General features: G+C 53.1%; 5 protein-coding genes across 5 annotated transcripts in view; 3 read left to right on the top strand and 2 right to left on the bottom strand.

Moving 5' to 3' along the window:
* Positions 1 to 2,476, bottom strand: part of A1O3_04672 (mitofusin) — a gene marked incomplete at both ends in the record, with an annotated part of 2,878 nt that extends 402 nt beyond the window's left edge. Inside the window, one exon of the mRNA XM_007734800.1 lies at positions 19 to 2,476. Within this exon, the coding sequence (XP_007732990.1) occupies positions 19 to 2,476 (2,458 nt within the window). The remainder of the gene's footprint in view (positions 1 to 18) is intronic.
* Positions 2,477 to 2,889: 413 nt separating this feature from the next.
* Positions 2,890 to 3,729, top strand: A1O3_04671 (DOA4-independent degradation protein 4; the record flags this gene model as incomplete). Its single annotated transcript, XM_007734799.1, has 4 exons — positions 2,890 to 2,895; positions 2,951 to 3,226; positions 3,290 to 3,547; positions 3,607 to 3,729. The coding sequence occupies 4 exons, from the start codon at positions 2,890 to 2,892 to the stop codon at positions 3,727 to 3,729; spliced, it is 663 nt and encodes a 220-aa protein (XP_007732989.1).
* A 641-nt stretch (positions 3,730 to 4,370) lies between these two features.
* On the bottom strand, positions 4,371 to 5,926 carry A1O3_04670 (uncharacterized protein; the record flags this gene model as incomplete). Its single annotated transcript, XM_007734798.1, has 3 exons — positions 4,371 to 4,444; positions 4,498 to 4,784; positions 4,851 to 5,926. The coding sequence occupies 3 exons, from the start codon at positions 5,924 to 5,926 to the stop codon at positions 4,371 to 4,373; spliced, it is 1,437 nt and encodes a 478-aa protein (XP_007732988.1).
* Positions 5,927 to 7,478: 1,552 nt separating this feature from the next.
* On the top strand, positions 7,479 to 9,455 carry A1O3_04669 (uncharacterized protein; the record flags this gene model as incomplete). Its single annotated transcript, XM_007734797.1, has 2 exons — positions 7,479 to 7,550; positions 7,602 to 9,455. 2 exons carry the CDS (start codon positions 7,479 to 7,481, stop codon positions 9,453 to 9,455), a joined length of 1,926 nt encoding a protein of 641 aa, XP_007732987.1.
* Positions 9,456 to 9,993: 538 nt separating this feature from the next.
* Positions 9,994 to 12,937, top strand: A1O3_04668 (uncharacterized protein; the record flags this gene model as incomplete). Its single annotated transcript, XM_007734796.1, has 3 exons — positions 9,994 to 10,183; positions 10,237 to 12,221; positions 12,281 to 12,937. 3 exons carry the CDS (start codon positions 9,994 to 9,996, stop codon positions 12,935 to 12,937), a joined length of 2,832 nt encoding a protein of 943 aa, XP_007732986.1.
* Between the last annotated feature and the right edge of the window lie 625 nt (positions 12,938 to 13,562).

Genomic DNA, 13,562 nt, shown 5'->3' with positions numbered 1-13,562 from the left:
GAGAGAGGAGAAACTCACCGGCAGCAACCACACCTGGCACCACCAATCTTCTCAAATTCCGACTGCCAATGATCTTTGCCGCCCCAAAGACACCATCAACCCAGCCGACACCGCCAATCGCTCTCGAACCAACTGTGCCAACCACTGTCAGCGCCAGGCCAGTTCCGACCGTCTTCTCCTGCCGCTCCCATAAACCTGCCACGTCGAAGAAGTCCCAGATCTCTACATCCGTGTCCACTGACCGAACCAGCGCGTCCTTGCGTCGCTGAAACATCTTGTCTGCTTGGAAATTGAGCCTCTCATAGCTGTCGCCCACGTGCAATAGACCAAGAGATTTGATCATACTGACGCCTTCAACGGATTTACTCCGTCCGTATGTTTCACAACTTGTGACTGCAGCTGAAATCTGGCCGAGCATAGCGATGCGAAGGTCCTCAGCATATTGGAAGGCTGAGAATAGACCTGGGTATTCAACACCATGGTCTTCCCTCCCAACGTTGGCGATGGTACTGGACAATGTTGAACGCGTATAGTTGTACACATCAGTAGATGTAGAGTCGATTTCCTTCTCAATCTGCTCCGCGATGGCCACTCGCTTTTTCTGTCTGTCTTCGAATTCGGGCTCGATTTCAGAAAGCTCTTTGGACACTCTGTTGAGTTCAGCTTCGGCGACATCTCGATTCACCGTGGCGAGGACGTTCAGGTCGGCCAGGCAATTCATCAGGTAAGTCTTCGCCGGTGCAAGTTTCGAGCGCGCTCGCTTCTCTAGAACGAACCTCCGCAGAGCGCCTTCAAGCACCTCAAAATCTTGGATCTTCTCTTTGTCCTTTCCTTTGCCCTTTCCTTGGTCATCACCATCACCGTCGTCACCGTCGTCGTCGGGAGGGTTGGAGGGGCCTGACCCGCCCACAGCACCATCCGGTCCACTTGATGGTAGTGATGGCGCCATGGGAATCGCATTGCTGGACACGAAGTGTACTAATTCTTGGGCTTCCTTGAATGTCTGGGGACTAAGTTTGGCCAGTTGCTCAAGAATCAGCTTCTGGCACCGCTCTTTGTCTCGGATGTTATCGAACCCATTGACCACCATGAAAATGTAGGCCTTCTCATGGGCGGCTTGCCAGATGAACTCCTTGGCCGAGAGAGTGAAATGGTTCGCCGCAGAGACCACGAATACGACCACGTCGATCTCTTCTTGCCGGGCGAAGACAGCAGTTGTCTTTACCGAGTCAGAATTCAACCCAGGCGCATCGATCAGTGCAATATCCACGACCCCGTTATTTAATAATGACTGGTCGATGGTGCGGACGTCCTTGATGTAGACTTTGCACTGCATATACCGGTCGTTTTCAACAACGATCTTCTCCAGCTCTTGCAGAGAATAGCTGTCGTACGTACTTTCATCGTTTCGGTCATATATTGAATCTTTGTGGACAGCATGTACCTCCTCGATGCCGCCATTTTCTTTTGCATCAAGAACTTCACAAAATATGCTGGTGCAAGGCTGCTGGTCTTCGGGGAGGATCTTCCGCCGTAACAGAGCGTTGCAAAATGTCGACTTCCCAGCATTGAGATCCCCGGTGACCAGAACCTTACTGGAGGCGTCTTCTATCCGGTCTCGAAGAGCAAGCAAGTGGCGAACACTTTGGCTTATCTTGCCGTCGAGTAATGAGGCGATTGATTTTTTCTCCAGCGAATGGACCAGTTCCGTTTGTGACAATGCGCCCACTTTGAGATCCAGCTTCAGAATCGAGAACTCTTGGGCTATCTGGGGTGTAATCAGCCGTGGCTCAGGAGTCGTCCTGCGTTCAGCCTGCGCACTCGATTCCGCCGAAGTGTCCTCTCCAATCGAGGTGCCAGCCCTCCGCAATGCTCCTGGTCGAGGTTGCCCCGCCGTCTTCATGAAGATGTCCCGTGACAAATCGCTCTGGTCTCTCGTTGACTGGGCTTGTGTGATGGTCGGTCTGCTAGGTTGCTTATCGTCCTGAGGGCGCTGGACTGACGGATAATGTGCAGGCCACTGGGCATTCATTTCTTGTAGTTGTTTCAATAGTTCCACTGTTTGGCCAATCGCCTTGGCCAGGGCAACGCGATTTTGGTTGTAGTATAGTTGATGGACATGGCCTGCGAGTGCCCGCTTCTCGGTTTCGGACATTTTCCCGGGACGTCCATCAATATGAGGGGTATGGGCCGGCGTAGGTCTGTCTCTTAGAAGTCCATCTTCCCATGCGCGCATCTCGCCACCACGTTGTTGCGCGTCGCCCCCCATGCTTCCGTAGCCCGAGTCCTGCTCCAATTGTTCCATGAGAGCCGCAGCATGCGTAGGATGACCTCCGCTGCCCACTGTCATATATTGTGGTGGATACGAGGAGGGGCGGATCGGTGCAGGCGATGCCATATCGTCTGGGTTGCTGTTTTCCTCATCGTCTTTCGATTGTTGCGATTGACCCTGACTTGGGAAGTAAGATTGGCTCATCGTTGAAGAGGATGCGAGGCTTTATCCAGAGAAGGCGGCTTTCAGTGGAAGGACAGAGACATCGTCAACTCCGTAAAAATGCTAGGTTGAGGCTAGGTGTTTGGGTGTTTGCCAGCTTGGTAACCAGATCCCAAGTAGGTGGGCGGAGTGGTTTGCTGCACCCGGAAGTCACGTAACCAGAGGAGACAAAAAGATCGTACAGTAATCCGCCATCCTTAGCCCGCCGATTTCCCGCAACGTCACTGGCTGCGGCATTCAAGGCTCCAACCAACAACAACCACTGCACTACTCCGTACACTGCACCTGCATGGCCGATACGAACATCCGACTGAACTCTGCGAAGCCCCTCTCAGGCTGATATCCCACCGTGACCGTCTCTCGACTCCTGAAACCCCTCACACATTTACTTCACAATGAATGTAAGCCTGCGCCACCAGACAGTCGACCGTGATCTTGCACTAACGCCCCCGGAAGATCATAGAATGGGCTTTCGGCAAGCGCATGACGCCCGCGGAGCGACTTCGCAAGCACCAGCGCGCACTTGAAAAGACACAGCGGGAACTCGACCGAGAGAGGGTCAAGCTTGAGAACCAAGAGAAGAAACTGGTTGCCGATATCAAGAAAAGCGCGAAGAATGGCCAGATTGGAGCCTGCAAGATCCAAGCAAAGGACCTGGTCCGTACTCGGAGATACATTCAGAAATTCTATCAGATGAGGACCCAGTTACAGGCCATTTCTTTGCGGATACAGGTGCGTCACGTCCTCATGTTGCTGCTATCAGACCGGTGGGATTGACCCAGACATGTTCAACAGACAGTTCGCAGTAACGAGCAAATGATGCAATCGATGAAGGGAGCGACCATGCTTCTAGGGAGTATGAATAGGCAAATGAATTTGCCTGCTCTCCAGAGAATTGCAATGGAATTCGAGCGTGAGAATGATATTATGGATCAGCGACAAGAAATGATGGACGATGCTATTGATGACGTGACGGGCCTAGAGGACGAAGAAGAAGGAGAGGAGGTCGTCAACCAGGTCCTGGACGAAATCGGTGTGGATCTCAACAATGCTGTAAGTCGATTCAATGTGCAAATTACACCTGGTGAACGACATTACTAACGTTTTCCCAGCTCGGCGACACCCCCACTGGCATACAAAAGGCGGCGGTGCCGGAAGGGCGAGTAGCCCAGGCAGTGGGCGGAGGAGGAGAAGACGATGACCTACAAGCCCGTCTTGACAGTTTACGACGGTAGTCAACTAGATCACCCAACCACTCAATCAGACACTGCGAGGCTTGTTCCTGGGAAGTGCGAAATAAACGATCAGGAACAGGCGCAACCCCGGGCTTGAAGAGCCTCATCAATTGGAACCAGAAGGAGAGCGTGGCCAACGTGGGCCAGGTGACTTGAACGAGCAGCCTCCAGGTCCGGCCACCAGTCGCGGCCAGGATGAAGGGAGGCCGGTACGGTCCCGCTGTGGATTTCTGCGTCCTACTAAGCATGTGCGTCCGGCGTTGAGGTAGAGACATGATTATACCCGCATCTTGGATTATGATTCTGGGGCCAAGTTCCCAAAGCTAAGGTATGAGGGGGCATCCGTTTAGCTCCGAGGGCAGCACTGCTGTTTCAAAGTTGACAAATATAATATTGTTGCTTCCAGCAGCAGTAGCTACCTCGAATACATAAACCTCTCTCCCGAGTGTCCCTCCCTCCTTTCCTAAAATATGTCCCATGCTCCCTTCTCCAACGAATGCTTGGCCAAGGCAAAAACGGGCCAGATCCTCGTGCCGAATATCAACTATAACAATACATATGCCGTGGACCTCCAAGAATTACCTCCTTTAATGAATCTTTTCCGAGTTCTTGGGCTCAATGACGAGCGTAATCGCGGGTATCTACTGCTCAATGACAACCGTGATTGGCTCGCCCAGAGGAGCACCAATGTTGGCATAGGCACCTTCAATATTACCTGATTTGAAGGTTAGCTGATTTTGGGTGGCCAGCCAAGATCGAATAACTCACCTGGGGGATAGTAATTGCAAACAGTGAAGTATTGCGCAAACGCGGCATTAGTCAATCCTTGCGGGCAATATTGAGTAGCACAGCCGACTTGCTGGGTGCCCTTCCAAACAATCTGTGTGAAGTGACCCCAGGATGCGAAGGTGCTGGTATCAACGTTGTTGGAATCGTAAGGGCCAGGATACAGCGGCATCTCACGGTTATACATGTCGTTGCCAATCATGCTCGGGACTTGGACCGGAAGATAGCCAGCACCGATGTTTTGACCATATCCGCCACCTCCAGTTGTACTGCGCGTCAATTATTAGCGTTGTTCAATCCCGGGAACTGGATGGCAGCTGGATTAAAAGACTTACATATCATGTGCGTAGACGCAGGACGAAGCAGTCTCGCCGGCAATGGTAGCCAAGTTGGTGGACCAGGTCAGATCAGCAGCCGAATGGTTCGCCCGATGGAGGTTATGAGCTTCGAGTATACCAGAGATGTAGTCGGTGCCAACATTCACGGTCTGGGTAGCTGATGCGGCGGAGGTTGTGGTAGCGACGATGGCGGAAGTCGTGGTGGTAGTGAGGGCGGCGCTAGTCGTGGTGGTGCCAACAGCTTCAGTAGTTGACGACGTGGTTTGCTCAACGGGGGATCCAATAGCCGACGTGGTAGTTGTAGCAATGGTAGAGCTAGTCACGGGCGTGGTGGTCAAGCTCGACGTGGTGGTTGTGCTACCGCCGATTGGACCTACATCTCCCCCAGATGAGGTTGTGGTAGAGGTACTGTAGAGGCTGGAGGATGTTGTTGTTGAGCCACCGATCGGCCCAACGTCGTTGCTGCTGGAGCTTGAAGATGAAGTCCATAGCGAAGACCAGTAACCGCTCGACGTTGTTGAACCACCAATGGGGCCGACATTCCCCGGTGTTGTTGTCGAGGTCGTCACGGGGGAGTTGGTGGTAGCGACCCAGTCAGACCATGGCTCGGGCTCATCGCTAGTCGGGGCAGGCCCGATCACTGTGGTGAACTCGGTGTGCGTTCTCGTCAACGTCGCTCCATCCACCACGTCGTCATCACTCCAATCAATCCAAGCCAGATCATCGGTGGGCTGCGCACCGGTCCAGACCGTCTTCGTAACGGTAGAACCAGGAGCACCATCTGTAGGGTACAGCTCAATTGCAATTCCCGTCTTCGTTGTCAAGTATCCCTCTGTTGTATAGACAACAACAATGGGACCTGCCTTTGTGATAGTCCTCGGTCCAGTGGGCGTTGTTTCGATAGGGCCGACCTCTCCTGTTGGAGTGTAGACCTCGCCGTTGCACGGGCAGTACTGGACTGTCCGGGTTAGGGTGTTTGTGACGGTAACATCAGGGTCGAGCCAATCTAGCCATGATGCAGCAGCCTTCCCGCTCGCTGCGAGCACGACGAATGCTGAGATCGCGGCCTTCATTGTAAACCCACTGTTCAAACGTGGTCAAGCAGTTCTCGACAATCGAAAGAAAGAATGACACGAGAAATGAATGAGGAAGAAACAGCAGCACAGGAAAGAGAGCGACTAAAGTGAGAGTGTCTGTGCTGCGAAGAAATATACAAAGAGGGACTCCTGGACGATGGAGAACCCAGTGCGGCAACCTAGAAGTATATGTTTCCCAGGCGCCCTCATCACGTCCTCGCCGCAGGTGGCGCTAAGATGAGGGATGAGGGCGCCATGTTCAAGGATGGGCTCGAGGCTGGTCTGTTGGCCGGGTGAGGCGAGGGAGATTAGACAGCCCGGCAGACTGCTGTCAGAACGGCGGTTCAAGCCTAGAGCAGGACAGTGCTCCATCAGAAACTGTGACCAGTCAGGGCCATCTCTTCGATTGAAGCTCCTTCGTATCTTGTGCACCCGACACGCAGTATTAGACAGCTGACCTGGTAGGGAATGGCGCCAGTAGACCGGAGCGCAGACTGAGTGGTAGCAGAAGACCCATGAATAGGTAGGTGTAGAAGGCTCGTATATTGGACTGCTCCCCTTATTCGCGAGAATAAGGCGCGCTGGGACTCAGATAGGAGGTAATAGGAGGGCTCTAGTTGTTGGACTACTTTCGAAGATTTGCGGCTGGTACAACTTGACCGCCTAACTTGAAGCTTGCCTGTGGTCCTTCAGGCTGTCAGTAGGACTTGACAGCGTGACACACGATGTAAAGGGAGATTGCAGCTTTGTTGCATTGAAAGCATAGGGTGTGGAGGATATCACAGCCAAGCACGACGCGTCGAAGAAGCTGTCAAATCTGTCAACCTAAGGCATCAATTTGTATCATCCTCGTCTCAACGCGACTCGTCGAGAATCTTTACCGTAGCTTGTTGCCCACTCCAGCGATTCAGGACGACACGTGCGATGGGATTTGTCCTCAAATGGTCTGGCATGGCAATCTGCGGCCCGGTGGTATGGACCAAGTACGGGCTGAGTTTGGTCCTTCTGAAGTCTTCCGTACGCTGCATCCATGCTTCTCCAGTATCCTGGAGATTTGCGACATCCTGCAGGGGTCTGTGTCCCTCCACTTCTTCAATAGTGCAACGTCTGTCTATCGGCCAACCGTTGGTGGGGATATGAAGCAGTACTCCGTAGATGGTACCGTCAACGCAGTCGTAGTCGCAGTCTCGGGCAAGCTGCCCTTCTCGCCCTCACCACGGAGGAGCATTCCCCCGACTATGTACACTTTTGATTGGCCGCTGTCAGACATCGTGGTCACCCCAATGTTCTACCCGTCGCAATGAATTAAATGTTGGTGACATGAGAACAATACAATCTTCCAAATTCTCAGCATCCACGCTCGGTCTGCCGTGTACAGCTCTACCATAGTGCCGCCAACACAGGTCTCACGTCCTGTCGACAGTTACGTTACTCCACCCAGAAGCTTACTTGCCTGAATGTAATCCAACACCATCCATCACTTCCTGATCTCATTTGAGCCGCGCGGGCCCTGGTTTGCTCGCAATGCGTCGGTCCACCACTACAAGCAATGGCCGAGCATGGAGACGAGTCCAGTCTCACCTCCAAACCTCGCAATGAACGCCCGTTCTTATATCCGTGGGTCAGTGTGCTTCCACGCTAACTGCTCTGCGCCCGAGTTGACTGTTACCAGAATCGCCGACTGCGTCATCTACACGGCATCTCCTTGCGCAATCTCCACATTACTGCCCCCGGTGCCAGAAGGCGTGCAAAGACGATTACGGACGACGATGCACTCTACAGCCTCGCCTCTCCCACAAAGCGCGCCCTGCAGAACGACACCAAGCAACTGGCCCAGTCCCGCTCTTTCGCAGATTTGTCCTCCGCGCTCGACGACCCCTTCAACCCAATTCCCCTACACAAAGCTTCCACTTCATACGACAAGAATGAGGTACACTCGAATCGGCCCAGCGGAGGTCGAATGCGCAGAAGCAGCACCTTACATTGGGCATCTGCAAGTCCGCGGACGCGGCAGTCGAAGTTGGAAGATATCGTTGTGAGCCGTTTAGCAGATTCATGGATTTCTGTCCACTGTCCAGGCAGTTCAGAACCTATCTACATCAGCGAGGTAATAGAGAGGTCCATGAACCCTAGCTTTGCCTTTTTCGACCTGGACAGCAGTGGATCCCACGTATCAAGGTCTGCGGAATGTGCCATCCGGGTGTGGGCTAGAAGTGCCGACACTGAAGAGTACTGCCTCCTTGTCGAACTTGACCTGGATCTGCGGTCATTGCAATTCCTCGGTCGGAGCCTTGAGAAATTCCACCATCCTTTACCCCAGAACTGTATCCTGCTTCACTTGTCCGATGGCATCTATACCAGCTTTACCGACTTGCCGGCCGAGCCGCACCCCATGGTCGACCAATCCATTAATCATCGTGATGGCGCCAGCAACCTAGGCTCTTCCTTCGATGCTCTGATGCAACTTGCAAACTTGGATGACTGCATACAAGATGCCGTCAAGGTCAGGTCTCAGATTGAAGACGATATCAACACCATCCTCGCGGAAGCCAACGTGCTCAACATCGATGATGAGGCAGACCCTGGGTTCGACGGTGAAAGTCCTCAAGCGAAGGCTGCACTAGCGGCGGAACAGAAACGGCTACGACAACTGAAAAGCCGGAGAGACGAGCTGGAACAGTCCTTAGAGCGGAGACGCCACGCACTAGCCATCGGTCGTGAGACGTTGTCGGAGTCTAGGAAGCTCTTAGGAGACAGGTCCCAGGCGTGCAAAGACTTAGAAACTCGGCTGCAGCATATGGAGACAGAGGCGCGCGGCCAGATTCGGCGGATATGTGAGGCGTTACTCAACATTTTCCCCATTGAACCCTTCAAAAGTCGCACGTTGCAGTTCACCATCTGCGGCATTTATCTTCCGAACTCCGTTTACGACGACACAAATCGCGACGAGATATCAGCAGCTCTTGGCTTTACTGCGCAGCTAGTGCATCAATTGGCGCTATATCTATCCACACCGTTGCCCTATCCCCTTGAGCCGTACGGTTCTACATCATTCATTTCGGACCCGGTCTCCATTGGACTCAGCCAAAGAAAATACCCCCTCCATCCTACGAGCGTGCCGTACAAGTTTGAATATGCGGTCTTCTTGCTCAACAAGGACATTGAATTTCTTATGAGTCGTGCCGGTCTACGGGTCCTTGATATTCGGCATACGCTGCCCAACCTCAAGTACCTGCTTTACGTTTTGACAGCGGGCACGGGAGATCTACCCGCTCGCAAGGCTGGCGGAGTCAGAGGGCTTCTAGGTGGCCGCATCAGTTCTGATGTATCACGACGGACCAGCAGCGACAGCCTGCAAAGCATACCAGCACTTTCCAATCAAGACACCAATGATGCGAAGGTGAATGGAGGATTTGGTGGTACGAAGGAGAAACAGTCCAACGACTCATTTGTGTCAACCTCACCGGCGCAGGATCTGTCATATAGGACTGGCTTTTCCGGCCTGCGGGATAGGGAAACAAAATAAGGATCGAGTAGTTGTAACCTCCACGTCACTTTAGAGGTTCCCAACTCAAGTTACCCCAAAGACCAATCTAGTATTCTATGCGGCCTTTACCGCCCATGCACGATCTCCTTTAGAACCTATATGTTCAAGGCAAGATCTCGTATTAGAACACCGGCATGGTTTTGGACGTTGCTCTGGTGGAGGCCACAGCCTTGTCATCTGACATGCCCGAATTGGGCTCAATGGACATAGCGGATACTAACACCGACGCCAACCCCGCGTCCGATGGCTAGCCACACTTTCGCCAATTCTACTCGGCGCCGCTCTCCCACCAGCTAGAACGTGCCATTATTGGGGTCGCACAGCCACCGGGGTGTAGTGCTACATCGGCAAGTCTACGGAGTACGGATACATGTACTCCGTACCTAGGCTTCGCTGGACTTGGCGCTCTCTCACTCGACATTCCTCTTTCTGCCGGTTATTTCGGACCTCGGACTTCTATCAACATCAGTCACGCCTGTCCTCACAACGGTGCCTACCAACCAACACTGTGCCCAGGATGGGTTACAATTCGACTAGTCAGTTGTCTGGCTCTGGTCCGACTGGCTCAGCGGACTATAAGAACGAGTCCCTGTCGCCGGAGTCCTCAGATCCGACAGGCGCTCTGGCCCGCGATGGTCGTCCTCATCGTCGTGGCTATCAGGCCTGTCAACGCTGTCGTGAGCGGAAAGTCAAATGCGATCTTGGCAGTAGGATACACAGCCTCAGTTTGCGGACTTAACATTGACTGTATCTCTTTTAGGTGTCGATGCCCCTACCGATCCTCCTTGTAAGCGTTGCTTGCGCGAGCGGCTGAGATGCGAGTTCGCGCCAACCCGAAAGAAGCAAAAGAGGTTGGATGGAACCGCAAGAGACATTTCTGTCGACGATGCCTCAGATGGCCCAAATACTTCTGTCCTAGGTAGTGGCTTGCCGACTTACGGCCTTACTCAGAGAACCGAGCAGTCATCCTCACCCTTACCCCGTACAGGCGGCCTCGCTCGCGAGGCTTGGTCGCCTCTCACCGCAAAACCTACCTTGTTCTCTCATCCTCGCGACGACTCACTTCGAGCACGCACCACCTCCACGTATGGCAATTCCCCGGCTACGAAGAAAGATCTCTCCGACATACATCTGCATAGTCAGATTGCTGCGGCCAAATTACACGCGCCCGTGGCCAATACCCAAGATGCCTTAGGTATTCTCGTCGATGCCGCCTTCTCCGACAACCACGCTTCACAGCAAAACGACAGCCCCTTCTCCGATCGCGCTGGGCCGAAGAGGAAAAACTTTACTCTCGGTCGCAGTGGTCCTGGAGCTCCAGATGAAGCGGGCTTCAGCCTAGAAGAGCAAGAGGAGCAGCAAGCTGGTCTCAAACTCTGGTCCGAAGTGCGTTTCGTTCGCAATGGATGGTTCACTGCCTGGGAAGCGATGCAATATGTAGAGTACTTTTATACACATCTCGCGACCTTGACACCGGTGGTCTTGCCTGACTACAGATCGTCCTCCAAACACCGTGATCTGCTGGTCAACGAGCCGATCCTCGCCCTTGCAGTTCTCGCGATTGCTTCCCGTCATATGCCTCTTTCTGGCCATGCTGCGATTACTCGATCACATCATATTCAAGCCAAGCTTTGGAACAGTTTGCGCCGGCAGGTGGAGCGGCTCTTATGGGGGCTGGAGCAATTCGGTGGAGGTTTCGGCGGAGGCGGCAGTCCTGCGAAGATCAGGGAGTCCAAGACTGGGCAGATTACCTGGAGTGGGAGTTTGCGCACTTTTGGAACGATTGAGGCTCTTCTCATACTCACGGACTGGCAACCACAGGCTCTCCATTTCCCATCTAATGATGATGAAACTGGTCTCCTTGACCAAAGCTTTGGCACATCCCTGGAGTCGAATGTCATCCCGTCTGCACAAGAAGAAGAGCCGAGACGGACTCGGGATTACGACAACGTGCCATACGCAAGCTGGCTAGAACCGGTTTGGAGGTCTGATCGGATGTCGTGGATGCTTCTTGGTCTCGCCCAAAGCCTTGCATTTGAGCTCGGTGTGTTTGACACCAACCACATCAATTGCCTCCACGATCACGGGCCTGGTTCTGAATGTGCACGCAAGAGGCGCATCAAAAATCTAGTCCTTGTCTATGTCGCTCAAACCAGTGGAAGGATGGGTATCCAGTCGTCGCTCAACGTGGAAGAGTGGGAAACTGACACAATCTGGGACCAAACAAGTCGGAGGCAACGCCCGGGACAAGCTGACCATCCCGTCGATATCATGCAAGCCTGCTGGGTCCACATCGCAAGAATTCTCAACAGAGCGAATCGTGAAATCTTCTCTTCTCCTCAATTCACCAGAGACCTAGCATCAAGCGGCATATACAAAAGTTCCATCAACACGTTGGCTCCCTTGCTGCAGCACTGGAAGAATGTCTTCAACCAGTCCAAGGCTCATATCCATCCGGTCATGCAGGATATCCTGCTCCTGGAATACGAATACACCCGGCTCTACATCAACTCCCTGGGCTTCCAAAAGGTGGTGGAATCGTGGGTTGAAGGCGGGTCCAACATTCGAAAAGCAACATTGCTAAAGATTGCGGAGGACAACAAGCCCTATATTGATGAAGTCACAGACGCTGCTCTCAACATCCTCAGCATTGTGGTGGACGGTATTGCTGCTAAAGGCTACCTAAGAAACGCCCCCGTTCGCGTCTACCTTCGGAGCCTATCAGGAATGATGTTCACCCTGAAGGTACGTTATACCAGCATGTTGAGGGCTCCGTTGTCCGCCGCTAACCTAGCCTGCTGCAGCGCTTTAGCTTAGGGACCCATGAAGCCTTGGTCCGAAAATGCCTCCGGCAGTTAGAAAAGATCATTGTTGCAATGTCCAAAGATTACGTTGATGACGTCCACCTCTGTTCCTCGACCTCACGACTGGTGGGACACATTGTGCGAAACGTGAAGCAGACGTTGATTCGCGTCCAGCAGCCGGGGACTGGATCTGCCGGTCCCAGCCGCGAACATTCACGCCCGCAATCTCCCAACGGGCATGCCTATGCTCATGACACTTCCAGTGATCACCATCACCATGTACAGGCCATGGACGTGATACGGCAGAGTCCTGAGCTCTACTTGAATGATCCTCTAGCAGGAATTCAAGCTAGACCTATGGCAGAACTGGCCTCTCAGACATTTGTGCCACCGCCTGACTGCAATGGCAGCGGTCACGAACTAGATCCAGCACTAGATGACTCGAGCCTCGACCCTACCATGGCTAACTTTTCGATGGATTGGTTCGCACTTCCCTTGGACAATCTCTGGCACAATGACGAAAACACGGTTGACCAAGGCTTGGGCGGAATTGGTCCAACCGTGGGAACTCGAGACATGCTGGAAGTGATTACGAACCAAGACTACAGCCAGATGCAGTGGAACGGCGATCAAACATTCGGATTCAACAACTTGTGAGGCGAGACCGGACATCCTGGTCTATAGTGGAAGAGTGATTATACCTTAGGCTTGACTGCATTCACGAAACGAAGGTCTGGGACAGGGTATCTTGGAAAGCTCCTTTTACGACTGCACGATCTACTGACGACTGACGACGGCGAGATGGGCCAGCGGCCACCACATACTCTTCTTGCGCTTTCAGGTTTGATGCAAGACAGCTTGCGGGGCGAGGCGGGGAGCTTTCCAGCTGTTCATACCGAGTTCTAGCATAGCCAGGCACTGCAGCTGCAATCAGCCTGTATGAAATCTATATTCTAGTTGTGGTAGAATCTGAGCCGCTGTACGGAGTACCTGCCTAAGGACTGTGAACCGCGTGGCATTCATGTTAATTACATGTATATTGCTTGACAATTGAGCTGTGCAGGCCGACGATGCCAGGCACCATAATGATTGACCAAAGGCGGGAGTCAGGCCCCGCCGGACCGCACGGGATAGTCTGCCATCTCTTCTCGTTCGAGTACGTACCTGCAACTCGTCCTGGCCCCATTTCTGTTACACTGTAGTTCTACTTGGTCGTCTCTGGACTTTGTCTCAGAGTTTTCTGGCTGCGACATACCGACCTCATACTGAGAATAGCCCTGCA

This window comes from Capronia epimyces (genome assembly GCF_000585565.1).
Source record: "Capronia epimyces CBS 606.96 chromosome Unknown aczIQ-supercont1.4, whole genome shotgun sequence".
Lineage (NCBI taxonomy): Eukaryota > Fungi > Ascomycota > Eurotiomycetes > Chaetothyriales > Herpotrichiellaceae > Capronia > Capronia epimyces.
The sequence above is the reverse complement of the archived record's forward strand: the minus strand, read 5'-3'. Positions and strand labels throughout refer to the sequence as shown.